The 17,714-nt window shown below is 40.8% G+C and overlaps 3 protein-coding genes across 3 annotated transcripts; 2 read left to right on the top strand and 1 right to left on the bottom strand.

Annotated features, from left to right (window-relative positions):
* Positions 1-5,436: 5,436 nt before the first annotated feature.
* pacc1 (proton activated chloride channel 1) lies at positions 5,437-8,212 on the bottom strand. The gene is made up of 8 exons (XM_080849550.1): positions 8,026-8,212; positions 7,397-7,493; positions 7,037-7,246; positions 6,643-6,797; positions 6,418-6,560; positions 6,142-6,283; positions 5,957-6,064; positions 5,437-5,875 (listed from the first exon to the last, which is right to left on the bottom strand). Exons 1-8 carry the CDS (start codon positions 8,059-8,061, stop codon positions 5,711-5,713), a joined length of 1,056 nt encoding a protein of 351 aa, XP_080705676.1. The 5' UTR covers positions 8,062-8,212; the 3' UTR covers positions 5,437-5,710.
* Positions 8,213-8,824: 612 nt separating this feature from the next.
* Positions 8,825-11,710, top strand: nenf (neudesin neurotrophic factor). The gene is made up of 4 exons (XM_080849666.1): positions 8,825-9,033; positions 9,124-9,184; positions 9,862-9,965; positions 11,394-11,710. Exons 1-4 carry the CDS (start codon positions 8,890-8,892, stop codon positions 11,568-11,570), a joined length of 486 nt encoding a protein of 161 aa, XP_080705792.1. The 5' UTR covers positions 8,825-8,889; the 3' UTR covers positions 11,571-11,710.
* A 2,207-nt stretch (positions 11,711-13,917) lies between these two features.
* Positions 13,918-17,473, top strand: tagapa (T cell activation RhoGTPase activating protein a; the record flags this gene model as incomplete). The annotated part of the gene is given in 11 exon segments (XM_080849696.1): positions 13,918-13,922; positions 14,028-14,056; positions 14,059-14,102; positions 14,244-14,297; positions 14,673-14,745; positions 14,914-15,050; positions 15,204-15,365; positions 15,464-15,573; positions 15,698-15,866; positions 16,112-16,220; positions 16,353-17,473. Coding segments are annotated over 11 exon segments (2,013 nt in total).
* Between the last annotated feature and the right edge of the window lie 241 nt (positions 17,474-17,714).

The raw sequence follows: 17,714 nt of genomic DNA, 5'->3' as shown, positions 1-17,714 counted from the left end.
ACAACAAAAGACAAAATAAGAGGGTTATGTTCAGAGCTCTCTGCTCTGAGAGTAGGTGCAGGTTCAAGAAAACCAAATTTAATTTGGCTAGATTTACCTGCTTGGAGCTGTAAACAATTTCACACAGAATGCACTTCTTTTCTTTCCCCATGGTGGACATGTCGAGGTCACGCCATACTTAGTAAAAACATATCTGGACAGAGGAAAAAGCAAAGGAGCGAGGGGATTAATAATTGTTCTACATGGACATACGATATATAAATACAAACAGACATACAAAAGATTACATTGCCACACATCAGGTTTACCAAGGGGCCGAAGCTAACTTAAAAAGAGTATCTCTATGGGAGACTGCAACCTCCATTTGTGGGACTAGGACATGACCGTTACGGTTTCACCATCCCCCATCTACCCAACAAGTCTGGCATCAACGAGGAGAGTTCATTCTGGACTGTGGGCTAATTCAGGCCTGCTGATAGTGCAGCACCCTGGCCAAAGGCTGCCCTTTACCATTGCAGAGTTGTGTCTGAGCAAGTTTAAGTTGTTATAACCAGAGGTTACATATATTTTATAAATAAAATACAAGGGAGGACAAATCATGTGATAATTTCATGGTAAAAAGGGGAGAGGTACTTATTGCTGCTTGCAACAGACTACATAAAGAAAAAAATGCATATGCACATGAAATGAGGTATGATTCATAAATGGGCAAAGGAATTTGACCTACACCTTTAGCATCATAAGAACAGATGACTATGGGCTATAATAGCATGGATATAGCTACAGTATAACATTACCGCTAAAGTAAAGCATGGGCAACTTTGATGTAATTCGGTAAAAAGGTAAGAGACTGAATACCCAAAGTAATGAGCTGGGTGAAATGTGTGATCATATAGCTAGTGCATGGCAAAAACCTTGATGATTATATTCGATCATAAAACTGCACTAAATCAACGCTTACAGTATGAGTCTGCCTCTACCCAGCAACGACAAAGGCAGTTATTTATGGCCCTCTGGAATGATGAGAGATCCTGCAGCCTAACATCCTCCCAACACCAAAGGGAACGTCTTGCATGTAGGCTTGCTGCCCACTGACACACTTTGAAAGGAAATACTCCTCAGCTGACCCCACAAATGGCACTGTGCTGTGCAATGACAGGAGTTGTATTACATTCGATAATCTGTACAAGTAGAGCAGTGGCATGTAAAATTCCATCCCCCTGGACTCCGTTTGCTATGGGCATGCAGTTTGACTATGAGGATTGCATATTAAATCCTGTGAAAGGGAGGGCAAAGGTGTCTAAATACAATCTACGCTCCGGCTGGATCGGTTTGTTTACAAACACATTGTCTGCCTAGTTGAATGACCTTTACAGGCTGACAACCATTCTGCAAGAGGACAACTGTGGCAATGAACAGAGTCATATTTAAGTGGAGGTTAGCTTATTTACCTAAGTAAACAACCCCATAGCTTTAATAGCAATGCAACACTGAAGTGTAATGAACAGCAGTTTACTGTGCGACCCGCCATAAACGCGGAGCATTCTCTATTTCAGAACACGGGCAGATGTTTATTTTGTAAGGTTAGCTATCTAGCTAGCGAAAGTTGGCCAAACACAGGACAGCGTTTGGTTGTTTGACGAAACACGACGACAAATGTTTCACGACGATGTACTGCAAATGCTGCAATCAAGCATTTACAAGAATTAACTTTCAATAGCACCAAGTATTGCACAACTAACGTTAGCCAAGATAACTTATTGTTAATCGCAATCATGCTAATTGCAATCATAGCTATGTTAGGCTAATGTAAGTCAATTATACAAGGCAAGACCAAGTGAACTTATACTTACAAATAAAGAATGAACTCTGAATTGTATTGTTTCACATTATTGTGTAACTTGGCAAACCTGGCTCGCCCAACTTTCTCGCGCTACGGGCTACCTAGATCACGCTATATAACCACTAGAGAAGATAGCTGTAGCTAGAGTAACGTTGCGCATTGCAATCCTTCCAAAAAATATCAGGCAGGTGAATTAGCTTTTACGCTGCAGTTGTCACATATGCTGTGAAGAGGATTGCCTAAACGTATTTAATTACATTTACAATGAAATGTAGAGTTCAGCGTCCAGCTAACGTTAACGGTCTCCCTAGCTTAGCCTAATGTTACCAGATTCGCATGGCTACAATAAACAGATGTTCAACTTATGTTCTATCAACTTTATCTGGAGTGGGGAAGCATAATCAAGAAATACCTCTGTACAACAGCACATGTCCATCGATTTATTCCAAAGTATTTTCCTTATAGTTAAGCACACGAACCAAGAAAAGTTCGGATTTGCTAGCTAAGGTAAGCTAAACAGGCGCAGAGCTCTGGACCATAGACAGTAAAATGCAATTTGCGTCGAATCTGCAGTTACCTATCAAAAATGTTTCTCACTTCCGGGTGTTTCAAGGGATTCCGCAGGAGATGGTGTAAAATTTGCATGGGAATGCTAAGGCTGTTTCACATCTGAAAACCCGTAACAATATCAGATTTAAAACTATCCGTTATCGACGGCGAACTGCCATTCTCACTGAGCCGACAATCAGCAAAGTGCATTGTATATTCATTCATGAAACCACTTACAGAATAGTGAGCGCAAACCTCCGCGACAGACAGTCGGGGATGGTAGCAATGCACCTGTGTCTGCACCACTCTTGAGGATATTGCAATTAAAATCGGTGTGCATTCTTCTTAACCTGTTGAAACCAACGTTAGCTAACACGGAACATAAGTAGTAACCTACCTCTGACTATTATTGCCGTTGTCAAGCATTACTTTTGATAAAACTTGTAAAACTAGTCTACAGGTTAGACTGACTAGCCCGTGGAACAAAAGCATTAGCATTAATGCATAACCTTTTAGTTTTTCGTGGGGGTGTATTTTACGGCATGTGTGCAGAACGACCCCGGCATAAAAAAGATGCATCGTTTCTAACATCGGTTAAAAAAACAACAATCGATTTATTTATGTAAATGTAGAGGCCCTATGCCCTCAAAATGTGACAAATTAATATTACATTCAGACTGATTCTCCCTCCTCTCTTAACTGTTTTTCAAGTTCTTCCTATTCTTCACTGCTGACAAATTACACATAACGTCTTCAGGGACCTATAATGTTTGGAGAATAACCGCTGCTCTCAAACGGATGCCATCCCAGTCCCCACGGCTAAGAGTATTGGCCGTGCGTTCCGAACCTAAGAGAGCTCTCTTGACTCCTCGACTCCTCGATGCCCAGTCAGTGACGAGAGATCAAGAGACCGTTCATTTTCAACATTCGGGACACTCTAAACAGAGAGGATGTGGCATCATCACGCTGTGTGTACGTATCTGCTCGCACTAGCGCGCTCTGTCAGACTGCAGTATGTGGTGCCGTCACTCTGTGCGTTAGCAAGCACGTTGTTAGCAAGCGAGCAATCATAATAAGCTACTGACATCGACATGGCTAACGTATACCTCCCCAACGATTTCAGACAATTCTTTGTTAATCAATCACGGCATAATTGCCCCCGCTAGTCAAGCGAAAAGTGTCCGATTAAAAGTGCACTAATGGGCTATTCCCGGGTGGTAAAATAGCCCTTTGTACAGTCCCAGGTGGGGGGATAGCCAGCTGCTTAGCATAACTGCCATTCAGAACCAATGGTAATGCAACCAAGCTAGGCTAGCTAGGTATGCTAACTGTCGGTATACATCGTGAATAACCACCAAAATACTCATGTCACTGGCTTTAATTTGAGAATGGCATGTTATTAGTACATTTAATATCAGTACAGTTGTTTAATTACTGCTGATATGTACATTTAAGGTCTGTAGCCTTGTGGTCTTCTGACTCTGCTATCATAGCCACCGTAACCATTATGTCCGCCATTGTTTTCAAAATAAAACGAAAATCTCCGGTTGGGAATGGCGCACAGAGTTATGGGTAATAAATGCCGCCATTAGGGCATCAAGGAAGCTCAGATCCTCTCTTGAAAAACGACCGTTATGTGACGTATTTCAAGGAGTCGGACAAAAGCGGAACTGAAGGTTTAAGAGCAATGGGACACTCCTTGCTCTCTTGATAGGAAGGAAGGAAGGAAGGAAGGAAGGAGGCATTTTAAGACCTTTGGAATGGGGGGAGAGATTGCTAATGTGACGTCATGAACGCAACGCATTTTGGGAATCCGCGGCACAAACAAGTCGTCGCGAGCATAGACATGATATATGGATGCTGGAAATTGGGCAACAGGTTGATGTCCCCGGACCAGTCGCTGTGCTCATAGGGATCAACTCCTTTGAGTTTTTTGATATACCTTGTCTTTGCGTCTTTATTTAATTTTAGTCTGTATGGCCCGACAATGTTTAATTTCTCTCGCTGCATTTGGTGTGATTTTGAAGTGCTTGAAGCCGCTAACTGAACGCTTACAGCTACTGTATGTTCAATACGTACTAGACCAGTTCGCTACTTGCTGCTTGGACTTCAATTGTTTTCAAGCAGCAAACTGGCCAAACGTACCCACAATTCTATGCGTTTGACGTATATTAGCAATCCTTATTCCTTCTAATTTTGTGGAGAAGTGCATAGAAATTTGGCATCATTGTCATTTCTTGCAACTTGAACTGTTGTAAATGGAGGCCGCTTATTGATGCTCCTACGGCTGTCTGCCATGATTTTTTTTAATTTTTTTTTTTACTCCTGGTCAACTCTTGTAGGCTCTCCTTCACAGGAGCCGTTTCCATTTTTGATTCAAACTTGACCCACATGTGAAACTTCATCATCTTAAATGAGATTTTTGGAATGGCATGCTCGTTATTCAGCAGCAGTGACTGGCAGTGGTGGAGCATGTGTTCCCATTCCAGGCAATATTAGGCTGTAATACAGCACTTTCTTGTTTTGGCCAGCAATCGCAGCCACAACACACCGTGGAATCCAAGTATAGGGACACCTACCAGATTATGTTAAATGGCTCTACATACCAAACCAAACAATCCTGAGACATAATTGGACATCAGTGGGGCAAGGGCTTACTCTGATATCAGCCTACTCAAAGACGGGAATCTCCTCATCGTCTGTTCTCACTTGAGCCATGGTGTATGAATGCCTTTATTGTTTCAAGGGGGTAGAATGTTGGACACACTATCAATACAAACAAAAACAAAACAAATCACACTGGCTGTTTAAATCCAACATGGGTTTTAATTAACAGTGTTGAAAGGAAACATATACACAAGCAGTTTTTCAGGACAGTATCACTTCCCTTTATCCCTTTATCTTACACATAATCGTCACATCAACAGGCAATCCATTATGTTGCAGCTATTCATTTTTAGTTTTTTGCTTGTTAATAATCTGAACATTTGTTAAAGCAGCCCGTGAAAGCAGAAGTAGTTCTATGCATGATCAATGAACACTCATTCTACTTATACTATTCATTCACAGATTCAACTTTTTTATTGACGGTCATGTTGTACCAGTGAGGTAATGGAATGGAATAAATATGGGATTTGCCAGAATCCATATTTACATGCCAAACTGGGTATGAAATGCAAAATAAATGTTTTATCATTAATAAATATTCACATTACATAAAAATAATTTTCAATGGTGATTGATCGATGATATGATTGTATCTTCATTAAGTTCTAAGAAGTCAATATGCCATTTTGTGTTCCTTTATCTGGTAACAAATCAGCTAATTTGGTTTAGCTCTCTACTTCTCCTGCCCTTCTGGTGTCTTTTGCGAATTTTCTTAATCCAGTGAACAGTGAGTTTTGCGAAGTTAGCAGCTTTAAAAAGAGCCATGAAGACTCCACAAAGAATGGCAAACGTGTTCCATGGGTTTGCTGTGACTATCTGTAGAAAAATGGGGAAACCTCTTTTAGTCTGAAAAAATGTGTTCTAAATTCAAGACTTATCCGTTGCAATTTTACTTACAGCTTTCACTTCTTGTATAAACGGATCCCGCCACTGGAACACGACAAAGAAAAGTTCATTTGTTTTCTCTGCAACTGGTCTTCTGTCATTGTACTTCACAACACTGGACTTAAGGAAGCAACATTAACAGTTAGGGATATAGCATTTTTTGAAGGGAACACAAGGGAACTTTAACAGGACATTACCTCTTGGCGAAATTCCACAGATTCATTTCTTCTCCCTGATGTCTTGACTAAAGACATCTTGACCCAGGTCCGAAATCCTCCAGAGAAAGTCCACATGGAGTAGTTTCTTTCACAGTCCCTCATAAACTTTTGCTTGTCCAAGCTGGAACAGACATACACAAAAATCTAAATATAGTATGTATGTATGGTAACAAAATATCTACCAACAGAATTACACATATTTCTCTTATTACAACATAAACAATTAATCAAAAGTGCGTCAAATCTCTGTTGTACCTCAAGGACATGTCATTGTATTTGGCAAATAGCATGTAACTGATGGCACTAAAATCCTCCTCGGTTTCATTCCGACTGAACTGCAGAAAAATGAGTTCCCGGTCCTGGACATCAGTTGGGCCTTGGACCACCAAGGCTTGTTTCTGTAGTAAACACCATACAAGTACAACTTACAGTCAGTCCTCTCCACTGGAGAATTTTGAAAAGCATGACACCAGTTCTCACCTTGGTGTAGTTGGAGTAAGGATCTGTGTAGATGACCTCTTCCATTGCACAATCCCCCTCCTCAAATTCCCCAAGAGACACCCGTGGAGGAATGTGGTCATGGTAGTGATGCCTGCAGCTTATCAACTTGGCCTTTCCAGGATAGAGGGCAATACCTAATGACAATAAATCAGTGAAGGAAGCCATATTACTGTTTATCATGTACTGTATTATGTACAACATAAAATATGAACAATGACAATATGTTAATATATGCAGAGAAACAGTTAAAATGTCAATATAAACCTGAGTAAAACAGAATAATTATGTTAATAAAATAACATCCTTTATAGTGACATTCAGATTTAACAAAGACATATATTTATAATTAGTAGAAATGGATATTTAGACCCACCTGGGGGGTCAAATTCATCTACCTCTTTGTATCTGACTGACATAACAGGATGGTTAAGTTTCTCCATGAAATCAGATATTGTTTGATAGACTAGAAACGCTGCACCTGCTGTCAGAGAGAGGTATATAAGGATAAGAACGACTGAAAAAACACTCTTCAGACAAGCCTTGTCGAATGCCAATAAGGGGTTGGTCTCAGTTGGATCATCCTCTGTAAAATGTAAGTGAAGTCGGAATATCAGGATCCAATTTAATGGATAAACATGCAATTAATCATTTATTTGTTGCTTGCAAATACAAATGTACAAGAAAACGTAAAGGAAAACTAGCAAAGATTTGAAGCAGATAAAGGCCTACGGACCAGGCAGAGCAGCAGACCCGTTGGACTCAGATCCCTCCTTGTCTTCTGCACAATTCTGATAAGCTTCTGAGGGCTCTGCACCATCATCATCACTGAACTGTGAAAAACAACAGGTTTTCCTATGGTAAGTGTGTTCCTATTCACTTATCTAACACAAAATAGCAAAGGCAACCGCAACCTGTGATAACCTAGGCCTACCGTATCAAAGGCTCACCTCAGTGGGTAGCATTCATCATGTCCATTTCCAAATGTTACATTTTATAATGTTTAACAACTGTAAATGTTACTGTACCTGAACTACTATAGACTTATTGTAAGTGTAGATAGACTGGGAAAATTGCCATTAAAGATCTAAAAGTAAGTGTTTAAAAGACACAAATCAATAAGTGCTCTTAAAGTAACAAGCAATTATGAAGGACTGTTGGCAGCTAGTTAGCGTGTGTCAGCTGCTGCATCACATGACAGACCTTCGCGTTCATTTGAAAAAAAAAAACACCGAATTTAAGGCATGCCTTAATCCTTTCCAACTTGAAAACAAAACATTTTTGGCGATATAATAATGTCAATACTGTGAGACTTTAATCTAGACAAAAGTAGGCCTACTAAGACGAACGTCCACTTAAACTTACCTCTTGATAGGACCGAGATGTTTCTCTTCTAAGCATTGTAGCATAATAGTCCTACTAAAGACAGCCTCGGTGATATTTTTTCGTTAAACTGTAACTATAGCACACTACAGGATAAAGTATGCATTTCGCATTGGCATTGTGGTGCCATGGCTTAAAACAACGTTGACTTTCGTGGAAGTCAGGTAAGGACAATCCGATCCAGAAAGTTTTCACGAGGATCCTGCTTCCTTGGGTGACTGAAATGTGACATCACACCTAGGGAACTATTGGATGCACTGACGTAGGGTTGGGTGTCCCTATTCGTCGTCTGATCACACGTCTCTGTCACAGGTTACTGGTTTCTCTTTTACAAATTATTCCCGGGCCTGTGTTAACTTGTAAATGTTTTTCAGATTTGGTCTATAATACATTCTCCATTCAACATAGGCTATGTTTGTAGCGGTAATCATATACAAGGGTTTAGGCTGGGCCGTTTCCATTTTATGAACAGATTGGGAAAACCGATGTTAAAAAATCTCAAACAGCCAACTGAAGCCGCGGGTAGCCTACGCTATGTCATTGCCACATATTTCGGCCTGGTCAAGGCCTTGTATCCTTAATCTAGCTATCTATATCTCTCATGCTCTTTAGTAAGACTAAAGTCCCTCCTGTAATTGTTCCAGGTCCCATTAATAGCTGACACACTATGGGCAGTCTTTCGGATTAAATTTAAAGTGGTTGTCTGAATCTATTGCTTTATGTGCGACCTTAAATCAGCTGGAGGCGCTATTGAGACTGATTGCTTTAGGAAGCAGGAAACATTGGGAGAGCGTATTCGTTTTAAGTAGCAATTTATTCACTTATGAGTTTTGCATTTAAGTTGAAATGCAGTGTACACAAATGTGTGTCTTGTTCTCGGCAGTTTTACTTGTTAGTTTAGCAAGTGACAAAAAATTAAGAGCAAAACCCGTCTCGAAGCCCGTGCGGCTGATAACCGAAGAAGAGTTGGAGATTTACGATGGAAGTCGGGTAAAGAAGAAGCTGTTGCTGTTGTTACATCAGCTAACATACATTTCGAATATGAATGAATGTATTTGACGTTACATTTTTTCTTCACAGGATGGGCAGCCTGTTTACATGGCGATAAAAGGAGTAGTGTTCGATGTTACTAAAGGAAAAGGTAGCCTAAAGTCTATTGTTTATGAGAGCAGTATGAACGTTATCTGTGAGAGATTCCCATGTGTTTGTTACATAGGCTAATGCATAGGGGCTGGGTAAGAGGAGGTTTAAGTTAAAGGAATCTTATGTTGCCTAATTTTTGTCCAGAGTGAAGAAGCCTCTAACCAGAGACCTTGCTATAACACAAAATTCTCCCCGCACGTAGGCTATTAATGATACGTCCGCGAAGGCGAAAGCCTTTATGTCCAAGCCAGAATGTTTCCCAGTAACAGCGATAGTGCAAGGCTGCAAACACCAGATATTTTGTGTGGGCACAGAATGAACATCGAGTGGACTGTGAAGAGCAATTCGCTGAATATGACTAGGGAATCGTGGCATATGCTGAATATGAAAAAATCTATATTGGTTAAGAATCGTGCTGTGTGTAAATTGTGCTGTGCTCAACATCTCAAAAGAATGAACAATGTCATCAGGTTCTTATTCACTAGTCCTACAAAGTTTGTGAACTGATTAGAGATTCCTGGAAATTGTGTTTTTGGTAATATTTCAGCAGTTTTCAGAAATGTTTCATACTTTCTAGGACTGAAGTAGAGGGTAGGCTATTTTAATCACATGGAAAGAATCATTATCTGTGTTGTATTGCTTCAACTGAAATAATTAAACTTTGCCCTTGTGTAGAGTTTTATGGCAAGGGTGCACCGTACAATGCCTTGGTGGGGAAAGACTCTACAAGGGCTGTTGCCAAGATGTCCCTTGATCCAGAGGACTTGACTCATGACACTGTAAGCTGCTACTCATTGAGCCTGTTACTATATAGAGAGAGTGCATAAAACCATGCCCGTTAGAGGGGAAAAGCTGCTGTGTGGTGGGATGCACTACTAACAAGGTAAATAACCTAGAACTGAGTTTTTATAAGCTGCTGAACAAAAAAAAAAAACATTATGGAAACAAAAGTGGATACAAAAGTGGATAGTTAGCTGTTATACTAAAGGCACTTGCAAACATGCTTCATCCACATTCCACTATAACACAAGTTACACACAGTGAAAAAGCTTTAACTTAACTAAAATATAGTAGCCTATTTGACTTCCAGTGACAAAATGCATGCTGCACACGTGGGCATACGGATGCCACAGTTCTACTTCATACATGTTCCGCTCTTGAACAGCTTCACTTGTGCCAATCCCCCCTGCTGTAGGCAGCATCACCCAGAAGAAAGACTTCTCAACCCTGTCCGGCCAATCAGGGGATAGCACCTGCCCTGTGTCGGCTACTGCTTGCTTGTCATGAACGGTCCCTGGTTTGGCAGCAAACTGTGGCACTGTTTAATCACTGCCCTTGTGTTTCTCTTCTCTAAGTTTCAGCACTGACTGAGGGTCATGTGCATAAGTTAAGTGTGCACGTCTCCCTGTTTTCTTGTCAGGACACACAGGTTATATCTGTCCGATCAGTGTCTGGTCTCTGCTCTGAGGCCAGTTACTATTTGCTGTGACTCTTCTGCTTTTGCCACAACCGAAGCTGTTAGAGGGTAGAGCATATGTGAAGTAGCACATTAGTTACTGGGCATGTAACCCCAGTTCTACAAATACATGCAAGCCCTCTAACCTTTTGTACCAGCTAGCCCAGCAAGGCGCTGAATAAGTACTCCAGGAACAGGTTGTTGGGTGAGATATAGGGCAGGCACTATCAACTGATTGGATGGGTGAGGTTGATAAGTCTTTTCTCAGGGTGATGTTGATTGGCACAAACCCGTTAGAGGGCTCACATGTATTTGTAGAACTCGAGTCACAAACCACCAGCAAACATTTCCCCCTTTCCTTCCTGCTGAAGCCTCACGTCTTCTTGCCTGTGTCCACTTTTGTCTCCTTAGAGGCTCAGTTTTTTAGTTTGGCAGCTTATAAAAACTAAGTTCTGTTTTTTTTTTTACAGTTGTTGTAGTTGTTGTAGTGCACCCTGTCACACATCAGTTTTTAGACACACGTTTCAGTTTTTTGTTTAAAAGTCAGAAATGACAAAGAGGCACTTTTACGCAGTGCAATGTCAATCAAGAGGAATCGATTGTTTTCCCCTCTGTAGTGGGAGGGACATAATTGCACTCTGTCTCCATACCTTTGCTAAGGCATTTTTCCTTGTATTAAAGGTCTCCTTTTACTGGGGAGTTGTTTTTCAAATACACTCACTCTCTTTGTGTGCCTTTCACTTTCTGTCAGATTGGTCTGACAAAGGAACAGCTAGAGTCTCTGGACCGTATATTTACTGGAACCTACAAAGCTAAGTATCCCATTGTGGGCTACACAGCACGACGAATGCTCAATGAAGATGGCAGCCCCAAAAAGGACTTCAAACCAGAAGACCAGCCTCATTTCACTTTAAACGATGAGTTATGATTAAATTATATGATTGTGTGATTTCACAGAGTTACCATCAAAGTAAAAACATTGTGTCAAATCAGGGTTTGGATTTGTGTCATATGAGTGCAGTGGTTATTATGTCTGTGTGTTTGATGTCCCAGAACTTTAGATGGCCAGTAGGGGCAGTATCGTTGTGGGAAGGGAAATGACAAAGGGTACTTTGTGAGTGTGTCTGTGTGTTCCCTCTGCCAGACATTTTAATCAAAGAAACATTTAAGAAATCAATAAGTTCAGAACTGATTAACACTGAGAGGACATTCTTTGTACCTTGAAAAATCCACATTACTCTTTTATCTCCATTTGTCTCTGATGGTAATACATAGGTCTCTGACAAATAGCTGAGGCAATTACTCCAGAATGTCAATGAGACATCTAGTCTAATAATCTAGTTAACTAGTATGAACTAGTTTAGTTCTGTCCTTTACAGACCAACTGTCCTTTGCATCTGTTTACTTGTTTATGGAGGTGGAGGGTGAAAGTCTTGTGGTGGTCTCTCCCCCCACACACTGGTTAGATGATGCATGTGGGTTTTTTCCCCTGGTGGGCTTTTCCAGATCACCCCCTTAGCGTGGGGAGTGGCAGAAACACCTGTGAACTTCTTTTGGTATCTGTCTATTATTTTTTTATTTTTTTATTTATACGAACAAGATGATTAAAATTTAATTTGATAAATCAGTCCCATGTCATTTGTTTTGTTGGGAGTGTTGGCAGTGTCATTCAGAGGAGGTTTCTGCTTCTTTACAGCAAATGCATGTTTGAACATTTAACTGAAGAATGTATTTAATCATAAGGGAGGCTACAGATCTTATTGCATCTTCATTTCATTCTGTATTTAAAATACTTGTATTAGGACTTGAATGCCAATATCACAACAGAAAATACTTTTTAAAATAACTGCTGAGTTGAAAGGTTTTGGGTGGGACAAAACTGGTCTCACAGCACATCTTGGGCATCGGAAATTCCTCCTACTTTAAACCGCCTTTACTGCCCAACATCAAACAAGGTGTAAGGCGAAGAATTTGACCTTATAAACTAACAGTGAACAGTAGGAAGATAGGCAAAGGCACACATTCTCGCACTACAAACCAACAGTAAACAGTAGGAGGATAAGCTAAGGCACACATTTCCCCACTCATTTGGCCCCTTCCTGGGCTGATTGTGTTTATTGTAAGCAGAATGGACATCCACGTGGGTTGATGGATGTTGAAGTGAGCACTGTTAGTCAATAAGTATAATATTCTTTTCTCAGAAGTTGACTCTCAGGATGAGTCTTTTTTCTGAAGACAATTCAACTGTTAGTGATTACCATAAACCTCATGTCTTTGTGCAATGACAGTAAATCAGAAGACAGTAAATATCAAACAAAAAGTTTGAAATGACAATCAGAGATGAGTATCACTAAAATGAAAGTCATGTAAAATTCATATGCTCATTTTTATATGGTATATAAGATAATTGTGTTGGCACACATTATTATGGGCCTTTCATGTACAGTAACATAAACAGAATACATGTTTTACATATGACCTACCTTGCATGATGAAGGGCATTATGCCCTTCTCTTCACCACAGATTTATCATGCAAGTACATGGCAAGTTTGATTCCTATGTTTTTTTTACAGACATTTTGCATGTGGGAATGCATAGTTAAGATAGAGAAATCTATCTATTGATCTGCATTACACCAACAATGGAAAACCACACCTTTCAGGACAAATGTAACATTCTGGGGGAAGATTTGAGGAACTAAAATATATAAATAGAACTCCTGTATTACACTTTTACACTTCTGTTATCTTGTTAGACTTTATGTTACATGTTAAGTCACATCTTCTTTGTAGAGTAATATTAATATTAACATAAAATATTAAACCTGCAGTCACAAAAAAAATCTTCATCTAACCTTTGTCACATAAGGTCAACCAGAGCAGAATGTGTTTTACATTTATCACTTTCCACCCACTGCTGACGCTGTCAACCCTTATATGGTTTGAGGGGGTGTTCTCAGTGGGTGTCCATGATGCTGCTTCCTGTCTCCATTGCACATCATAATTTCCCCCTTTCCAGCCCACAGCAATGTTGTGAGCTGCTGTGGGCTGTTTCAGGTTAGTCTGTCTGCCTCTCCTGTAGTAGATCGATGCTACTAGCCCGTCTTGTGACTGTTGTGACTGTGTTGTGATAAAGAGTAAATACAACTAGATGAATCCACAGGTAAGAATCATGCTTCAGGAATTACTTTTTGTATTCTATCTGTCGGGCTAGTTTGTTTATGACGACATGGGTTGTTGTTTACACTTATTAATGAAGCGAGATTTGATCTATGATGGTGTATGTGGCTCTATCTGTACTAACTGTTAATACAGTTAAGTCACATTTGAACCTGAAGAACTACTAAGTTAACGTTTAAGGTTTAACAAATGTCATCTTTTACAGTGATATCCTAAGCACCCCAGATAATCTTTGTTACCATCTGAAGACATACTCATGAAGGTGTTAAGCAATCACGTGGTAGGTGAACACTTCTGAGCTATCTCCCATTTCTATTGTCTAATGATTCCATCAAGTAATTTAGTTAACACATTTCAAAGGGTTTATTTAGTTTTCTGACAAGATGACCATTCTGATTGTTTGCATGTTTACTTCACACAGTCTAAAAGTCTTCCTGAGGGTAGCATGGACTCATTCATCATCTTGCCCACAACAGTAAGTATTCTTTTATCTTCAAGAGACAGACCCCTCATGCAAAGACAGTTCCAACATACAAATCTTGAATTTAAAAAGTTTCTGGGGAGACCTTGAACCTGACTTCATAGTCAATGACAGATAAACTCATCAATGTTATTTAGAACAGATTCCAGTTGATATAAATAGCCCTTTTAATTACCATCCCTGTGTTAGTGGATGGTACTGTTGTACAATGTTGATTCTAATTGGCAGCATTGTGTTGTAGGAAGGATATGGATACTGTACTATTTATACCTCAGTGTTTATGAACTGATGCAGATGACCAATTTCAGGGAAGGGCCATTCTTGGCATGTTGTGGGGTTACCACATTAAAATGTTTTTGTTTTTCCTAGGGAGATGTGAAGTTCGAACACACGTTCCTTGGAAAGTCACACAAAACAACAACTGGAAATGTTTCTGTGAATGGTAAGACCAATAAAAGCCTTTGAAGTCTCTTAGGTGAAAGGCCAGTGCTGTTTACATTAAGAATACATACTGCATTATGAATGGCTAGTCATTGCTAGTTCTCACACTTTTTATATTTGTCTATATCCATAGACAATTTAATGACCTCAGTGTCCTTTCCCTTAACAGAGAATATCAGTCAAAGGCGATGGCGGAGCGTGTTCAGGAAGATTCAAAAGAAAGGTGTCCAACCCAAGTCAGCTCTGTTTGGACAACCACTTTCCCATGTCTTCGTTGATAAAAACACACTTCCAAAACCTATAACAGTGAGTATTGTTTGCCTCTCTCTTGTCTTCCAGCATACCCACACACACACTATTTATGAATCATCCTAACAACTACCATGTTAATTCTATTACAGTACCATATTGTCTTATTCTTTGAAGTAGGAGGTAATTGTGTCTGATGTTCTTCTGTAGGAGATCCTGATGCTTCTGTGTAAGAATGGCCCTGACACAGAGGGGGTGTTTAGGAGACCAGGGAATGCCAGGATCATCAGAGAGATTAAGGAGCAGCTGAACAGTGGAGCAGAAGTGGACTTAAGTGAAAAACCAGTCTTGCTGCTGGCTGCCCTTCTCAAGGTAAGACTAGGACAAGACACATGAGTCTCTTAATCATTAACTGTCAAAGAAGCAATAGCTTAAAAGCTAATCTGCCCACTTTCTGACTTGAACTGAAGGACTTTGTAAGAGAAATCCCTGGTGGTTTACTGATTGAGGAGCTCTACCAATCCTGGATGACTGCAGTGGCGACCAACAGTATTGCCGAGAGATGCAGAGAGCTGGAAAAGTGAGTAATTAGCAATAGTACGAGTAGGAGTAATAGAATAATATTTGAACATACTGTATGTATCCTTGGGCATTTTGCACAGACCTGTGACAGAACTTTAAGGTTTATGTGTTTGATTTCCTAGGGTGATTAAAGAGCTACCAGAGCAGAACATCCTCCTCCTGAGGCACCTAGTCTTCATGCTTTATCACATAAGCCAGAATGCAGAACTAAACAAAATGAACCCCAGAAATCTTGCTGTCTGCATTGCACCCAACCTTCTCCAGGTTGACCACGTTCAAGCGATTGAAAAGGTGAGTAATTTTCTCTGGAGTACTTGAGTTTTATTTTTGTTGGTGGGCAGAGTTAAAGAGAAGCAGTCTGACTACATGGGGAAGTTTCTCATCAAAAAAAGTGAAACCAAATAATTTCTGTCCCGTGCTCATACTGGCCTATTTTCAGTATGAAAAAAGAAATAGCTCCAAGTTCCAAGAAGTGGAAACAGTCTCTGTTATGAATGATTTTCTTATTTTTTGAGAAATCTTTGTTTTGTTTTTAGGTCACATACCTCACCGAGTTTCTCATTGACAATTATTGTGAAGTGTTTGGCGAGAGGATTTTGCACCTCCTTGGTGACTCAGATGAGGAGGAATTAAATGACTTCCAAGGTAATGGAAATTATACAAATAAGCACTTGAAGTAGTACCTAAAACAAACACTGTTTTTTGAGTACTTAAAGCAAAAAGATCATCTGTCAAACACCTGTGATCTCTAATTCACCTTTTTTTTGCACCACTTAGATCCTCTGTCTCCACTCCAGCATGACTCTGCATATGAAACCGATGCTGATGGAGAGAAGGGCAGTGTGGTTCACCTGGTGTTCTCTGCCAACGGCAAATTCGATGAGAATCTGATTTTAGGAACTTCCACCCCAGCAAAGGAAACCTTTAACACCTTCACAAAGCCCTTCATCCGAAGATGCTCAGAGCCAGCCATCACCCTGCCTCAGAAGATGAGTGTCCCACCCACTCTCATCAGGAGTAACACAGAGTCCCTGCTGAAGACAGAGAGTGACAGATGCTACTGTCAGAGCATACTTTTGAAGAAACAGATCTCAGATGAATGCATAGTGCAAAGGGACAGGACATCACTGGACTGCAGCTTGGCTCATGGACAGTATCGTGTCCCCTCTGCGTCCGAGGGCTGTCCCTGTTGCTCCTCCTGCTCCCTGGAAAGTGCATTCTCCAGTGCCTCTGAGAGCTCCGTCTTTGACAGCTCACCCCTAGCCACGCCCTCCTGCCGGAGGAGGAGCCTTCAGTGTGAACTGGCCCCTACCTCTTCCTTCCATCAACACTGGGAGTATCAGGAATGCCAGGAGCCCACCACCCAGAGGCGCTCCCAGTCACTGCGCTACACAGCCTCCCAGAACCGTGCCGTCCTCAGGCGTGGGGGCTCCAGCCGCTTGGCCAGAAAAGAGACGACATTGCTCCAAAGTAACACCCTCCCAGAGGACACAGAGTTCTTGCGCAGACCACCGGTTCTCTCCGCCGCTGAAGTGTTCCAGCAGGTGGACAGCAGGATCCCTGGCCTGCCACCCTCCTATGAACAGGCAACCCAGAGCAGCCCATTTCCCTGCTCTGTGCCTGAACACCACTCAATGACTGTACAGGACGGATGGCGCCTCTGTGACACAGGCCTGAATACACACCCCACAGACCAATCACATACCTTCCTAAATGACATTGTCACCAGTAATGTTAATAATGGACCAGACAGAGTCATTCCAGCTATGCCTGCAACGGTGTGCAGGACAAGGTCCGTATCGGAGTCTATTTACAAAGCCCCTACTAAGAAGGTGGTGCGTCGATGTAGCCAGCCTCTCTTTGAAGAACTAATACACACCCGAGAATCATATGTGTGAGATGAGACACACTCATACAAAGACTATGATCAGCTGAAAATAAATTGACTGTATGTAATGAATGTATTTTCAAATGTTGCCTACATTTCTTTGTACCCAGGCCTCTAGTAAGTGGCCAAAATGCTGTGCATTAAAAAATTATATATCATTATATAAAAATGAAAATAATTCTACAAGTCTTCTGATATTAAACTTAAAGTTTACAGATGAATGCCTAATGTTTGCCTCAGTTATTTGGTAG

The sequence above is a fragment of the Sprattus sprattus genome (genome assembly GCF_963457725.1).
Source record: "Sprattus sprattus genome assembly, chromosome: 13".
Classification (NCBI taxonomy): domain Eukaryota; kingdom Metazoa; phylum Chordata; class Actinopteri; order Clupeiformes; family Clupeidae; genus Sprattus; species Sprattus sprattus.
This window is presented reverse-complemented; position numbering and strand designations above follow the sequence as displayed.

Coding starts and splice junctions, on each gene's coding strand:
- pacc1 (XM_080849550.1), bottom strand. CDS start 8,061: ATGCTTAGAAGAGAAACATCTCGGTCCTATCAAGAG. Junction 7,494..8,025: donor CATCTCGGTCCTATCAAGAG/GTAAGTTTAAGT, acceptor TGTTTTTCACAG/TTCAGTGATGATGATGGTGC. Junction 6,561..6,642: donor CTTACTCCAACTACACCAAG/GTGAGAACTGGT, acceptor TGTTTACTACAG/AAACAAGCCTTGGTGGTCCA.
- nenf (XM_080849666.1), top strand. CDS start 8,890: ATGCAGTGTACACAAATGTGTGTCTTGTTCTCGGCAGTTTTACTTGTT. Junction 9,034..9,123: donor AGATTTACGATGGAAGTCGG/GTAAAGAAGAAG, acceptor TTTTCTTCACAG/GATGGGCAGCCTGTTTACAT. Junction 9,185..9,861: donor CGATGTTACTAAAGGAAAAG/GTAGCCTAAAGT, acceptor GCCCTTGTGTAG/AGTTTTATGGCAAGGGTGCA.